Raw genomic sequence first — 15918 nt, 5'->3', positions numbered from 1 at the left:
ATGATCCTATATATATAGGATCTTTCAATGATCGAGATGAAGATGGTCAAATCGAAGATCTACTAGATGACGACAAATGGCAATATCTGGACCGACCATTGATCAGATGGTTCGATGCACTTGCCCTAGATCAAGCCATGTCACCTCTATTCGCATGAATAACTCCGACCCAATAACATTCGGGCATGCGGCATAAATCTATTTATCAAAATCATATCGTCCGATACCGAATCGACTTTCCAAAATGATGCCTAACACTGACAACTGATATTGGATCGATCGATCAGTGCGACAGATGATCATACCTGCTAACACGATAAACTGGCCGATCACTCATATCTCGAAGAAAACAGTATCAAAATCGAGACTTGATGTGACAGAACTCTCTTTGTCCAACGTGATAAATCACGTGGCAATTCACACATCGGCTCACCTTAGACTTGAGAGTGGGGGGCAACTATTGGGGTAAATCGACTGACTTTCGACTTTGGTCACTACGACTCTGACAATACATCGATCGAATAGATAGTACCGATTCTTCATCGATTGATCGAGCTAATTACGCCGACCTACTGTCGGTTAATCAACTAAGATCGGTTGACCGACTAGTATTCGACTACCATCGATCGACAGCGGACGACTTAGACCGTCGGTCGGCATGCATCGATATGACAGAGCTAATAGCCGATGATCGCTCATAGATTCTGCTGACATAAAGTCGGTTATACCGACGTATGGTTGGCAATCTGCTCAACATATCATAACCGTCACGAATAGTTATCGACTATGTCACGGCTATTAAGGAGAAGTAATGCCCCACTAATTCTATATTTATGATCCGATAATTTAGCACCATAAAAAGCAGGACCACGTGCTCAACGGTTACACCAGAATCACCTATAAAAAAGGGAGGTAAGTGAACAATACGGATAAGCCAACTTTGGGCCAAAGCTCTGCTACTTCATACAATCAAAGTTACTGTTCATCAACTTCCTCTGACTTAAGTATCGGAGAGTTCCTGTCAGACATCAATCCAGTCTGTGTGGATGCTGTCTTGCAAGTGCTCGATATCGGCGACAAACGACGGAGAGTTGACTGCAATACTTTTCAAACTCTTCCCCAAAAAAATATGGAAGATGGATGGAAGATGAAAGTGATACATGTGATTCCTGATATAGTTATGAGTTTGGAAGGCTTAATCGGTATTGAGGCATATAGCTTCTATAAACCCATTTCATAGACTCCTTAGCAATTCCTCAGAAAATATTTCCTAAAATTGTATAACTTAGATAGCATTCTACTTAAATATGCTAGAATAGAGAGTTTAGATAAATTTTGTTCAAACCTAATGTGAAGATATAATAAATTTAATAAAAAAATATTTTAGAAGCTACTCCATAAAATGTTTGATAAGGATACGATCTTTTTTTTCTCTTAATGCATGAAATTTGTTGTCATTTGTCATATACATGATCCAAATCTAACTCGAATCTGATCCAAATTGATCTGGATCCTAGTTGGACTCGAATTTTTTGACTTGGAACTAGGTTTTACATAGATCCAACTAGATTCAAATAAAATATTAGATAAAAAATTTTGATTATGAACTCGATCGGAATCCGACTCAATTTTAAATTACGTTGAATGTGGATCTAATATTAGAATCTGAAAAAAAAAAAAAAAATCTGAATCACTTAAGTACAACCTGACACCTTGACACTCCAAACTGCAATCCAAGAGAATCTGCAAAATAATTTAGAACATAACCTGTATATAGCGGAGCTGCCACGCAAACACCAAGATGCCATGTGTGGAAATTTAAATAGCGACGCTAGAAGGATTCCTACACCCCCCGCATGATTGTGACCCGCAAAATAACGTAACATTTTGGAACTTTTTTTTCTTTTGTTGGAATTTTCTGAGTCAATGGTTCCAGACCACTGATCTAGCACGGTCGAACCTACTCCGGTCAAAAATTGCATCCGGGTCCACCCATCCAACCTCCGTCTCCCATCCATCGAACCCCGGATTGCGAGTTTGTTGGAAGAGTTTAAAAAAAAAAATGTTTTTAGGTGGAGTCAAATTAAGAAGGCTACCATTATTAGCATGCGATTTGTATGCACTTTTTTGCCTTTTTTAAGAACAAAGTACGTGCCGTCGCCGAACCTTCCCCGTTCCCATGTTCTGTCCCCCTCTCAGCCGCCCATTCCCACGTGACAGTCCAGCCGCCGCGGTTTTGGCGGCCCACCTCCACCCAATCCCACGAGACAGTACCAAAGACTCCTTCCTCCAATCCTGCACTCTATTCCTCCAGAAATGTGTGGGTCCCACCGCGTGCAGCATATCTTCAATTCTCTGTTGGATATAGAGGCTTTCTGGTGTTATGTCTCTCGCAGCTCGAATCCCGCACGGGTTTTCAACTGCCACCGTTAAACGACACGAAAGCAGCCTAGTTTGATGCACGACTACAGCGCCTTCCCCTCCGTTTCCGAGGCCGTCGGATTTGCCAGTTGCTACCGACTAACGATCAGAACCGTCCAATCTTGTTTGCCTCTGGCCACCAACCGATACAAGATAAAAAATTTAGTCCCACACAGTTGACGGCCCATCCCCACCGTTCAAACAACGCGGGGACACTCTTTGATGTACGACTACAGCGCCATCCCCTCCGTTACAGAGACCGTCGGATTTGCCGGTTGCCACCAACTAACGATCAGAACCGTCCAATCCTGTTCGCCTCTTGCCACCAACCGATGCGAGACAAAATTTTCCCCGACGCAGTTGACGGCCCATCCTTACCGTTCAAACAACTGGGGGACACTCCTTGGGTGGTTTTTACGGGAACCCGTTCCTTAACTTTTACAGCGTAGACGCGGTTACCGCGAATCGACAATTTAATAAAGAAATAACATCAAATAATATCTCTCCAACATTTCCTAAATGAGAGAATGTAATTCACGGGAACCCGCATAAATATTTCTACAAGGTCTTCTAAATCTTGCGGTTCTCATTGGATAATGGGAAACAACAGACGGTCGATCGTAGGCGTTCCGTATAAAAAATTTATGCGGACAGGGTCGGGCAAGGTTGGACCATTCCTTCAACGGGCAACGCGGTGTAAATAAATAGAAGGCGCGAACCTTTCAGCGGATCCCCTCATTCGTCGCATCGGCCTCGTTCGCTTCCCATCTCTCGCTTCTCCTTGCCTTTCTAGCGGGAGGCGGAGAGCTCTCGGAAAGATATACGTCTCAGTGGCCTGACGCCCCCCTTCGTTCGGTAAGCCCTCCACTCCCATTCCCAAACAATTTCTCACTCTCGACTTCTTCTGAACGATTTTTTTTTTTTTTTTTTTGGTGGATCTGGTTGTCTTCGTTTCCTCCGATCGATCGACTCTTACGGTGTTTTCTTTTTTTTAATGTCTAATCTGCCGGTTTTTGCGGCAGATGAACGGCTCGTGGCCGCTATTTAAGCAACCGATTGGCGTCGATATCGCTCTCTATCTCTTTCGAGATCCGTTTGTTTTCTTTCTTTTCTCTTGTTCTTTCTTTAACCGTGATCCAGACCGGAGAAGGTTTGTTCCATATTCTTTTATGTTTTGGTCCGTTTCAATGTAGATCTGGATGAGATGTTGGATTTATATTCATATTTGTTTTAGGGTGTGTCTGAGGTTTCTCTGATCTTTATATTTTTCTTTTCTTGAAAACATGTGATCGATTTTTTTCTTTTACGAACAAGGTTCGTTGGATTTCGTAGATTCGAGTTTTTATCCCTTTGTTTTCGAATAAGCATTGTATGATCTTTGCTTCCTTTTTTTTTTTTTTTTTTCCTGATCGTAGTTTGGAGAATCCCCGATGAATAGGGAAGGCATCGAGAATTATATTATTTAAAGTGCATTTTTGGAATGTTTTTTCTTTTTCTCCTTCTTTTTCTCTCTTTTGGAGGGTGGCGTATCTGCCGCGGTACATTGAGTTATATCTGTATATCTGGTCACTAGCGGTGGTTTGGAAAACTTTTTTTAAAATTTTTGGTGAATATCGTACCTACCTTTGTTAATATTATCAATATTGTAAAAATTCCCATCTTCCTTTTTCAGTGATTTACCTGAATTGTGGAACTCTGGATTAACCAATCATGTTGGGGGATATTCTTTGAAATGCTATTTTACATGTATTGGTAATCAGTTGGCTATAATTTTAATCCAGAATTTCCCATACTTTTGGTTTTCTTAAGGTTATACTGATCTCTAGTGTACTTTCCCAGAAAGTTGTGTTATCAGCTTTTTTGTTATTGGTTAAATTTGTTTATCTTTTACGTCATGGTTTAGAACAACGGACATGAAAAGGAAATTTTGTCCTTCTGTTTTCAGCTCCCATAAGACGACAAATTTCTCCATTGTGTTGCAAAGCGTAAACGAACCAGCAAATTTGGTTCAATAATGGAATATAAGCGGCCCACATAGATTCATAGTGGTTGACGACTTGATTAACGAAAGAACAATAATCACTGGTACAACCACAAAGATAAAATCATTATTTTATTTGGTTGCATGCTATCTGCTAAATATCTGGGTAATATATGTGACAGTATGGGTGGTTGTTTTTGTTGGTGCTGTTGCCACAATTTTTAATGGTCTAGGATGTCTAAGTTACAGAGTATAGACTCTGTTTAGTTAGTTGATCTTTGTTACATTACATTCTCAATTTTATTCATTTCAGTTTTCTATCTGTCTTTTTATCTTTCCTTAGTGCTCGTCTGGAAAGTTGTTAAGCAATACTGATGTACCTCCTCCTGTCATTTAGTTGTTAAAAACAAGTCATAGTATTGTGATATCACATCAGTATTTGATATTGGAATGTCATAAATCTTAGTTTCCTTTTTTTTTTGAAACTTATAATTATGATTGCATATATAACCACCTGGACATATTTTAGCATGTTTCAAGCAATACTGATGTACCTCCTCCTGTCATTTAGTTGTTAAAAACAAGTCATAGTATTGTGATATCACATCAGTATTTGATATTGGAATGTCATAAATCTTAGTTTCCTTTTTTTTTTGAAACTTATAATTATGATTGCATATATAACCACCTGGACATATTTTAGCATGTTTCACTTTTCGCTATTGTATGCTAATGGCTTTGATAAATTTAATAGCAGAGAAGTTTGCAATTATTTTAAGGCTGGTGGAGCTTTTTTGAGTTACCTGACTCCCTAGATTTACACTTACAGTCTGCAGAACATAGTTGCTGAGAGACATACTGTTTATAGATGAAAGTACCATATTAATGCACAGTTATGTGGGAGTTGTGGATTAAGTTTATGTTTGTTTGAACTTCTATGGTGCCTGTAACTTCCTCCTAAGCTATAGTGAAATAATATTATTTCATATTTGTCCGTATTAATGTTGAAAGTGAAGGTGTGGAACTTTTTTATAACCTTCGACCCTTGCTGTGTATAATACCTTGGATCCTTGCCGTGTATAATACCTAGGCAGTTTATGATCAATTTCTTTTATCTGTCAAAGTTTTAAAGGACCCACTGTTTTGAGTGTGTCCATCAAAGTAGGGGATATTGTAGAGAGTGTCTTGAATGTAACGATCTGCTCTATGCATAAACGAGTATCAGCTTGAAGATGTGATTTTCAAGTATATGATCTCTGTACATACTGAAGGATACTTAAGTTTTTGAATTGCATTCGCACAATATGTGGGCATGTGTAAAGAAAACTATTGTATATTAATAATTTGTACCTCTATGTGCTTAGTGTTTTTTTTAAATGAGTGTAACTTATAGATGTTTAATAACATCCATGAGTTCAGTGAACTTTATATTTTGATTTGGTTCCAAGGTAGGACTTTTTTATATATTCGCAATGTTTTATTTCATCAAATACAATATTTTGCTTTTTCTTCTTTATCTATATGTGATGCTTTTAAACAACATGTTAAAGAACGTGTCCTCCCCTTTTTAATTTTTTACTAAAGTTGTTGATGCTGCTGGTTCTATATTATATCCATCTAGAGAAAATATTTCTTCAAAATGGAATGTTTGAAGATTATGCAAACACAATCATGACCTTAATTGTGTTGTTGCTTCTAGGTTCTTTTGGTGGCAAGCCATGGCAGAGGAGATTAACCGTCCAACTGTCATCCAGAAGGTTGTTGGGCAGTTCCATCTTAGATCCAGCTTTTCCCCAGATATGCAGGCTCGCAACTGCGGCTTTTATATGCCCTCTTTGTATGAGAGGCAGTACACAGCAGGGAAAAATGGCAGCTTGCAGAATCCTCTGCTGCAGGTTTCCAGTGCTAGCTATGATCTCCCTATGTTGACACCTGTTTCTGCCCATGCGCCTTCAGAAAAAGGTTTTGCCGGCTTTGCTGTTGATTTCCTTATGGGTGGTGTGTCAGCTGCAGTATCCAAAACTGCTGCTGCTCCTATTGAGCGTGTGAAATTACTAATTCAGAACCAGGATGAGATGATCAAGAGTGGCCGTCTTTCTGAACCTTACAAAGGAATTGGAGACTGCTTCGGCCGAACAATCAGAGATGAAGGTCTCGCTTCGTTATGGAGAGGGAATACAGCGAATGTTATTCGCTATTTTCCAACTCAGGTGAGTTTGGTGTGAGGCTCCATCTTTATGACCTTATATTAGTGGAATTTTTGCAGAGACTTGAATATTTTGAGCCTTAAGAGTTTATAGTTCATAATTGGAAATGACACTGTAGATTATCAATTTTAAAATTATACCTTAGATCATTGCTTTTCTTTCTAAGGATTTAGAGCTTTCAGGTGAGGTTCATGCCCCATGCTGGCTAGACTAGCTAGTCCTGGCATGTTGATTGTTGTCTAGATGATAATTCAACTTGACCTTTAATGGGCAGAAATTTTATGTGGGCAGTGGCTCCTGCAGATCGTCCATCACTTGAAGAACAAGCTGGCTTATGCCTTGGTCATTGTCTTTGTGCAATGATGAGCCCTGGCTTGTTGACATTTTGACAAGTTTTTAACATAATCAGCAGTATGGTTACTATGAATTAATTCATAGTTTGTGAAGTTTTTATGGTGTTTTCTTCAGTTTTTCTAAACCAGACAATTGGGCAGATAGGATAGGCATGCCATTATAGATTTTGGATTTTGAACTGATGCCGAAATTGGTTTCAAATATTAGGATGTCATAAAAGGAATAATCTGATCCTTCTCATCTTTTTTTTTGGATTATAGCACATTCTTCTTGCTGTTCTAATGTGAAAAATCACTCTTACATGCATGGTATGATCAACCAGATTGTACATGAATGTGTACTCTGTATATTGGAATTTTGGAATGTGATATTTTCCAATTTTAATATAGCAATAGCATTTTGTATGAACCTGTTTTGTGTTTCTTTTATTCTGAATAACATCAGCTGTACAATTTGCCAGGCTTTGAACTTTGCATTTAAAGATTACTTCAAGAGGATGTTCAATTTTAAGAAAGACAAAGATGGGTACTGGAAGTGGTTTGGAGGCAACCTTGCTTCAGGTGGTGCTGCTGGTGCTTCATCTCTACTGTTTGTTTACTCTCTAGACTATGCCCGTACCCGTCTGGCAAATGACGCAAAAGCAGCAAAGAAGGGAGGGGAAAGACAATTTAATGGTCTTATTGATGTCTATCGGAAGACTATGGCATCTGATGGCATTGCTGGGCTTTACCGTGGATTTAACATTTCATGTGTTGGAATTATAGTGTATCGTGGTCTTTACTTTGGAATGTATGATTCTTTGAAGCCAGTTGTCCTCACCGGAAAACTTCAGGTATGCCACCTTTCGTTTGTTTATTTAATTGATAAATGGTTAACCTTGGTGCAACGGTAAAGTTGCTCCATGTGGAGGTTATCTTCCGCACACTCCACACATGGTTGTAAGGCTGCTTCTATCCGACTCTCCCCAGACCCCAACATGGCAGGACCCTTGTCCGCTGGATTGCCTTTTCTTATTTCATTCACAATCTTTTAATACTGTTGTAGATTTTTCCTGTTTGATATGTGTGATCATCTGGTCATCACAATGATGCTTAATTTTCACAAAAGCAATGCTTACTGATGAGGTCAAAGAGGTTTGAATAAATTGCAACTTTTAATCTCTATATAGGCTTGGCCTTTTTCTTTCAAAATATGGCCAAGACAGCACTTGTAGAAAATCAAGTTGCAGCTGTTGATGGTTTTCTTGTAGTACTAGAATTCAGATTGAATCAGTGGTCTGTGTTAATGGCGTATCTAAAGAACGGACTGCACACAAAATCATGCTGTATTTTGTGTGATTGAACCAAGGACATATACATCCTAGATAAATAAAGATCCCCTAGTCAAGATGCATTCTGTTATTTCTCTTTTGGTGCATTAAAAATGTTTGTGGGTGCTAAGAAGTAGCATATTGTCTGCTGAAATGATTGCAGGATAGCTTTTTTGCAAGCTTCGCGTTGGGTTGGTTAATCACAAATGGTGCTGGACTTGCATCATATCCTATTGATACTGTTCGCAGAAGAATGATGATGACCTCTGGAGAAGCAGTCAAGTACAAGAGCTCTCTTGATGCTTTCTCTCAGATCCTGAAGAATGAGGGGGTGAAGTCCCTGTTCAAGGGTGCAGGTGCGAATATTCTCCGTGCAATTGCAGGTGCTGGTGTTCTTGCTGGTTATGACAAGTTGCAGCTGATTGTCTTCGGCAAGAAGTATGGCTCTGGTGGTGCTTAAGGGGTGTTACTGAACAAGTCATTTTTCCACAGACGGTGATGAAAACCAAACTTGGATTTTTTATGTTCGAGTCTACATGCATCCATTAAGTTAATGCTTAATAATTTTTGTAGGGGGGAATTCTCCCAACAAATATTTTGGTGGACTATTTTTCTCCAAACCTTAATTATCATGGTTGTAGTTGATAGTGCACCTTCCTTTAGTTGATGTAACTTTTTAGTGATTTGGCCTGCTCTCTGTCCTACATACTTTTGCAATTTAACAACATGATGTTGTCAAGAGTTAGCAATAATCAACAGCTGTTTTTTCTTTTTTTGGATGTGATGAGTTACAGCATTATGAAACACGTTTTTTAGTTTCTAGACATGGAAATGTAATACCGTGATCTGGATAAATCTTAAAGTACATTTGACATACATGAGTCATGATGAAAATTTCCATGTCTGTCATTTCATATACAGTGAAGCCTATGGCTTGGGTTAAAAAATCCAATTGAAACAAGGACGAGCCATCCTTGTTCTAATCCAATGGAGGCTGCTAGGAGGAATCTGGTCATCCAGAAACATCCCTAGCCCATCGACGGCATCATAGGTCTGTCCCCTTTCCCCTCTCTCTCTCTCTCTCTCTCTCTCTCTCTCTCTGTCGGTACCCAAATTGAACATCGGAACAATACCAATCGATCATTAAAATTGAACATCGGAACAATACCAATCGATCATTAGGATTCAGCACATCCGGAATCCGGAATGGTTTGGCAAATGCTACTTCCACTACAACATGAGCCAAATCGGCACAAAATTTATTAACAATAGTATGCTTTGTGTTTTTTTTTCCCCCCTCTTTTTGGGTAAAACGGATGCTTGCATTTTGACTGCACGCTAAGAATCACTCACTTGAAGATGTTGTCCACGATATCAGCATCCAAGGCTTCCCATTATGCTGCTAAGCTTGTTGACAACATCGGCTGGCATAGCAAATGATCCAGCGAGATTGATGGCATGATATTCCAACCCTTTCCACTCCGAGATGGAGGCGAAATGCGGGCGCCTATATTGGCTGCTGATGATCTCAACCACTATGGTGTCAACCGTTGCTGCAACCAAATGAGTGAGACCAGCTCCATGAGCCCCTATGATGACTGAAGCCTCTTGAATAGCACGGATTTGCTCTTTCAAATGCATGTGTCCAAAAAGACCATTGACAACATTTATTTTGCATTTCTTATGATCATCCGCCCAATTCTTAATTGCATCAAAAACCTCCTGCTCATTGCTTAGTCGAGACTCCACTCTTCCACTATGCCGCGGGTGGGCTAAATAATCTTCACGACGCACAAAAAGGACATTATGGCCTGCCGATGGCATTGTCGGCAGGTTTCCATCTCCTAGGAGACCGAAAGCTGCTCTGAGCATCTCTCCAAATTCAGATAGTCGGGCAGTTTTCTGAGTATCAGGGTTTTCCTGGAGGATGGGTGCAGATGTGCCTCGACAGGTTATCCTATTGGTCAGCCCTCTAAATATAGCTGTCTCATACCCCAAGGGTGACATAATTGCATGACGAAAACAAACTGGACCTGAAAAGTTCTTAGCATATCTAACACCAGAAAAGAGTGCCTCCCAAGCTTCTTCCAGCGGTGACTGCAGACATAAATTGACAATGTAAGGTACAGAATCTTGAATTGAGAAAGAGGAAGGTATGAATTATATCTATAACAAACAAACACAATAAAGACATTGAATAGCAGCTTTTATTATCTGAAATAGGTCAGTTCATCAATTTGATGAAGTTATATTCTACAAAGCCATATCTGGTGACCTACTCTTTCCAAGTCATATACATGTTTTTCTGTAGAATGAAGCTGGAATATTTTTGAGAGTATTTGGCTTCAAACACTTCTCATTTACTTCACATTTTGAAGTGGAAGTGGGCTCAAAAGAACCAAAATAACATGGGTTAAGTTGTGCCTTAACCTTCTCTCAATATATTGTGCCTTACCCTCCAGCGAAGGAACATGCGGGGAAAGAGATGGAGAAGCTAGCCAAAAGAGAAAAGTGAAGGTGGGAAAAGCACGGCATAAGCTACAGAAAAGCATCAAGCAGAGATTCATTGTCTCCAACCCATGACCCTGTGGCTAGTATCCATCACCTACCATTGGAGACCCATGGACACAATGAAGTCAATTACCACATCCCAGACAACAAGATCTTGCCATAGGTAGGACTCGCTTGTCCATGGAGCCTTAAATAACTTACTCCTCATTAACCACTCCTAGTCCATAGTTGCCTCATAAGCTTATCAATACCTTCTGATGCCAGACCATGGTGTTCCTCAGAGGAGAGCACAGCACGGTGAATGACATTAGGACAAGGAACTTGAGTAAAACACTAGACTTAAGGTTGAAGGTGAGGATGGTGGTTCAAGCTTAGAGAGGAAGAGGTCAGAGATGATAGTAGCAAGGTGGATAAAAATTCATATAAATGGGTTAAAAGTCAAGGAGGGTGGACAAAGGAAAAAGAAGAGGGATCAAAGGAGATTAGTTGGCGTTTTTACATTCCATCATTTGTTTCATTTAATAGCTTGAACAAAAAATCATCTTTTTGAACGGAACAGTTCACTTAAAATGCTCCAACGCAACTGTATGTTTATAAAAATGAGTACTTCCAACCATATGCTCTCAAAGGCATTCCAGCTCTACTATATAAGTATGACTTTATCTGAGAACAAACCCATTCAGCGTGTAATGAAATTTGGATATCATGCCCCCTTTTTTTTCTCTCCAATTTTTAGAAGCAGAATCCCTTGCCTTCCGCTGACCTAACCAACCAAAATTGACCTAATGTGACTTGTTCAAACCTAAGCAAACCTAATTCTAAATGCTAGTTCTTAAAATTGAGCTTAGGCTGAGGATGTCAAGTTAAGAGTTTCTTGGGTTGTGCTTCATTCTTCACGCAGAGGGTCTCAAACCTTGGCTTGACCTCTAACGTAGCCCAGCTTTCCTAATTATTAGTCATCATCAGTAGAAGTACTAATGAACTCTTTCAACTACTTTATAGCCATAAAGACCCAGATTTTCCATGAAGCTGCCATTGATACTAACCTATAGAATTCTGAAAGGGAGAGTATCCACCTCAGCTTGCAATTTAAATAAAATTTTAGGCTATTTATTTTGTTCTTACATATGCAGATCCATTGAATGGTTGAAATTCAAGAAAATAATTCAAGAATGTTATAAAAAATTTATTTAAAAAAAGAAGTTTGAATCTTAGTTGGTTAGAAAATTCTTTTGGATTGATTTGGGGTCTTAACTTTCAGTAGAATTTTGTCAAACGATTCATAGTTTTATAACAAGTTAGATTTTGAAGGCTTTAGATTTATTAGGATAATCTTTTGGTGTAATTTAGACATCATTTTATATGCATATTTAAAATCTACATGTAATGATTGCCTTTTGAATGAAGGAAAAAAGTTCTGATCGACCTACCTCCTATATTTCTAATCTTTTGCCAGTTCCTATATTTTTCTTTTTCCTTCAGCTTAACTTGTTTTTTTCTCTTTAAATGATGTCATTGAGCCTACATCAATCTAGAAGTCAGAAGGATAATCCTCAAAAATTGCCAAAGATGCTTCAATTAGGATATGACGAAAGCTTATGGAATTTAGCTTCCTTGAAGAACACGAAAAGTCACAAAACAATACATTTTTTTTTTCGATTTTCTATAAGAAAGTGAATTAAGATGCACTTGCTTGCTACCTACCTCCTACCTCTTGTCTCTCAAATTCTGATACACCACAACTTGGGAGCAAAGTTTGGCTCCTTCCTCCAGTATTTAAACTCATCAAAACCTAGCAAAGTAGGAGCTCCTTTTTCTTAATTTAACAAAAATGTCTCTAAAAGAGAAAAATTTGTTTGCTGAGTTAGCTTCCACAAGAGATGCATAAGTTTCAGGAGAGAAATTACCCATTAAACTTCAAGATAATTCGGAAAATTTTCCTTTTACTCTTTGCTCATAAGCTCCATTCTAACAAAATCCAATATATGTACATACTAACTGACTGCATATGTTTCTTCCAACCATGCAGTTTGTTCTGTGAGACCAGATTCAGCAATGGTTCATGAGACTCAACCGTAGCTCAGTGCTCCCTATGGGCTACTTGAGAAAGATGATTGTATTGTCTAAGCATATTCTACCATGTTGTATCACCAACTAAGATGTATTTAAAACTCTTGGGCACGGCTAGCACCATTGTAAATGTATCAACCTGTGGTGGTCCTACAGAATGAAGGATGCATCTATATGTGGCTAAATACCAAAATTTCTAGGCTGTCAGCATAACTACAGCAGTTGAAACTTGTCAAGGCAAACAAGATTAAAATATTTGTATAAAATTGAGCATATTTATACAAGGACCAAAAAAAAAAAAAAAAAATGAAATGGCTAACGAAGTGCTGTAAACCCTCAAAATGCATTATTCCTTTTCCTTAATCACATATTTTAATCTGAATAAAATGCTATATTGATACTAAAGTCATTAGAAGATACAAATGAATAAGGTTCTTACCTTGCAATGGCCATCCACAAAAACCACATTAGGTCGATTTGGCAAGTTCGTAACTCGAGAACTAACATATGCACTATACCAGTCAGTAACTGTGTGGTAAAGGTTTGCATATTCAAAACGTGTCACCAGAAGAGTTGGCTCATCAACCCACTGCAACCAAAAATTATTTATACACAAAATGATTAATAAGTTATAAATCAACAAGCAGACAGATCCAATAGACTCTCAAAATGACTTTATGAAGAATACTAAAACAAAGAAAATGCACTCTATCTCTTTCCACAGAGCAGCATTAATAATAAATAGCTAATATTAGTTCAACATGACCACCGATGCAATTACCTCCTTTGTATAATTATCCAACTGCTTCAATGATTTTGGAACATTGCATATAATTGACCAAAAAAGGTAGTTTGTGCAACTTACGCTTAAACCTATTTTCAAAATGAGAGGAGAAATGCAGGGAATTAGTTGTTGTTATTGCGTGGACATGGTTGATCCCAAACATCTTTCTCAATACTAGTAGTAGTCTAACAAGAGAAAAAAGTTTGCTCTATTCTCCAAGCATCTTAATTTTGCTGCCTACCCCGTGCATAAATCAGCGAATTTGTGACATCCAGTTAGAAAGATTATAGCCCCCAAGACAATCTAGTCAAAAGTTCCTCCAAAATTAGTCATTTTAGATGTTGGGAATTAGCTCAAAGTCTCAATACAATATTATCTAGGTTGTGGAGGTTTTTAGTTGATACAAGAATGTCAAGAACACCATGTTTAACTGAAGGGTATCATTTTTATTCATGTCTTGGAGGATTTTAGTAACTTTGCTATACTTAGAAGAGTGGACATTACCAAGATTTAAATATCGAAGACTTGAGAATTAATTACAAAGCTTGGTGGGCTCCAAGTGGACTATTTCTTCCACTATCTTCTTCTTCTTTGTCCCTCTCTATTTCTTCCATCACTTCACAACCCTAGTCATTGGATACAATTATGTCATTAAAGCAAAGGGAATCCTATTAACCTCCCTATACCCGAGTAACAGCAAATGCAATGTCATCAACGCCATGCTAGTCAACTTAGTACATTCTAGCATCCCATGAATGATGCACCCCAGTGCTACTATTGTCAGACCTCATATGACAGAACATGTCAATTAGATGATTGCACCATGTTGAAGCACGCAGATCCCATGTTGAAGCACACAGATCATTGTGTTGCTTCAACATATCACTATCCTCATTGGTCAAGCTTACACACCTATTACAACCTATTGTTTTAGTTGAGATAATACCGGACCACACACTGGAAGGTACCTAATGTTCTTTACTCAACCAAAAAAACAAAAAAGATAAAAATAAACATTTTATGCAATTACAAAGGCTGAGACACCCAGCCATGTCACCTTCTGAAAATCTTTCTAAAGAACATTGAAGCCTCATACTATCCCTGAAGTCACAATGTACAAAGAAGTGGCAAAGTAATAGAGAGAAATAGGAGACGGATAAAAGGGATGTAATACGGAAAAAGCACAAATCCAAAAACACGATGTATCCGAAAGAATTTCCCTAAAAAAGGGGGGAAAAAAAAATCACCTGAGTACATTCGAGCTTCCCTGGGTCGACCAACCGCATGGAACGCATGAGAGCCCGCATGGTATGGATGTGAACCCCCTTCCGCGGCAAATATCGATCAAGCTCATCCACGACCCTCCGATCGGCGCGCCCGATAACTTCCTCCCCGGCCTCGATCTCGAACGCCCCAGGCTCGTACTTGGGGAGCTCGTCCTCCTCCTCGCGCCCCATCACCGTCTCCAGCGCCTCTCCGCCGTCCGTCATCGAGATCCTCCCCGGGTCCATCCTTATCCTGCCCCCCTCGCAGATGGAGGTTGCGAGGGTCTCGCTGTAGTAGCACCGGAACCACCCCCCGCCGCCGGCGGAGGAAGAGGAGCGGAGGAGGTCGATCCGGCGGGAGAAGCCGTGGCCGAAGTAGGCCTCGCAGGAGTGGGCCGGCGGCGGGGGTGAGAAGGACCAGGGGAGGAAGGAAGGGAGGGAGGGCCAGGGCTTGAGGGCGGGAAAGGAGGGTGGGGTTAGGGTTTTGGGGGAAAAGGAGGGGCGCGGATGGAGGAGGAAGTAGAAGGCGAGAGAGACGAAGTTGAGGGCGAAGAGGAAGAGGATGGTGCGGAGGAGGAGGCCACTTTGTCTTCGGCTCATCGTCGCTGACGGAGGAGCGACAGCGGAGGACTTGAGGAGACGCCCCGAGCGATCGAGCGAGAGACGAGAGAGATGCCAGGGGGAGGACGAAGGAACGGTTTCGGGATGGTCCAGCGAGTAAACGAGCTCAACAGGCAACACCTGGCGTCTACGGCATCGACCGTTTCGTTCTAGCAAGCTGCGGAATTGTCGAAGTGCATTCTATTCGACCTTCACCGGATGTCATATACGGTGGATATCTGCCGCACCATAACGCAGCTGTGAATATATTAAAAAACTATATTTCTATTTATTATTCTTTTTATTGTTGAAAATCGGTTTGTTATATTTCATATTTTTGATTTTATTTATTTAATATTATATAAAGTACCAAAAATTATTTTTATATATATTTCCTTATTTGATTTGTATGCAGA

The 15918-nt window shown here is 39.6% G+C and overlaps 2 protein-coding genes across 4 annotated transcripts; one reads left to right on the top strand and one right to left on the bottom strand.

Moving 5' to 3' along the window:
- The first annotated feature begins 3121 nt into the window (after positions 1-3121).
- Positions 3122-9024, top strand: LOC105038936 (ADP,ATP carrier protein 1, mitochondrial). Of its 3 annotated transcripts, none has more exons than XM_010914867.4 (4): positions 3122-3276; positions 6102-6612; positions 7424-7795; positions 8436-9024. In XM_010914867.4, exons 2-4 carry the CDS (start codon positions 6121-6123, stop codon positions 8730-8732), a joined length of 1161 nt encoding a protein of 386 aa, XP_010913169.2. In that variant the 5' UTR covers positions 3122-3276; positions 6102-6120; the 3' UTR covers positions 8733-9024. The 3 variants fall into 3 exon arrangements, with proteins under 3 accessions (XP_010913169.2, XP_073099113.1, XP_073099121.1); XM_073243012.1 differs by lacking the exon at positions 3122-3276 and adding an exon at positions 3870-4173; XM_073243020.1 differs by lacking the exon at positions 3122-3276 and adding an exon at positions 4258-4506.
- A 397-nt stretch (positions 9025-9421) lies between these two features.
- Positions 9422-15716, bottom strand: LOC105038937 (beta-1,2-xylosyltransferase RCN11). The gene is made up of 3 exons (XM_010914868.4): positions 14885-15716; positions 13293-13442; positions 9422-10369 (listed from the first exon to the last, which is right to left on the bottom strand). Exons 1-3 carry the CDS (start codon positions 15500-15502, stop codon positions 9647-9649), a joined length of 1491 nt encoding a protein of 496 aa, XP_010913170.1. The 5' UTR covers positions 15503-15716; the 3' UTR covers positions 9422-9646.
- Between the last annotated feature and the right edge of the window lie 202 nt (positions 15717-15918).

The sequence above is a fragment of the Elaeis guineensis genome, chromosome 1 (assembly GCF_000442705.2).
Source record: "Elaeis guineensis isolate ETL-2024a chromosome 1, EG11, whole genome shotgun sequence".
Classification (NCBI taxonomy): Eukaryota; Viridiplantae; Streptophyta; class Magnoliopsida; order Arecales; family Arecaceae; genus Elaeis; species Elaeis guineensis.
The sequence above is the reverse complement of the archived record's forward strand: the minus strand, read 5'-3'. Positions and strand labels throughout refer to the sequence as shown.

What these genes read in the sequence shown, in the direction of transcription:
- LOC105038936 (XM_073243012.1), top strand. Translation starts at nt 4,154, where the DNA reads ATGCTATTTTACATGTATTG. An exon ending in TTCGCTATTTTCCAACTCAG is followed by an intron (nt 6,613 to 7,423) that starts GTGAGTTTGGTG and finishes ACAATTTGCCAG; the next exon opens with GCTTTGAACTTTGCATTTAA. An exon ending in TCCTCACCGGAAAACTTCAG is followed by an intron (nt 7,796 to 8,435) that starts GTATGCCACCTT and finishes AAATGATTGCAG; the next exon opens with GATAGCTTTTTTGCAAGCTT.
- LOC105038937 (XM_010914868.4), bottom strand. Translation starts at nt 15,502, where the DNA reads ATGAGCCGAAGACAAAGTGGCCTCCTCCTCCGCACCATCCTCTTCCTC. An exon ending in GGAAGCTCGAATGTACTCAG is followed by an intron (nt 13,443 to 14,884) that starts GTGATTTTTTTT and finishes TTTTGGTTGCAG; the next exon opens with TGGGTTGATGAGCCAACTCT. An exon ending in TTGTGGATGGCCATTGCAAG is followed by an intron (nt 10,370 to 13,292) that starts GTAAGAACCTTA and finishes TTATGTCTGCAG; the next exon opens with TCACCGCTGGAAGAAGCTTG.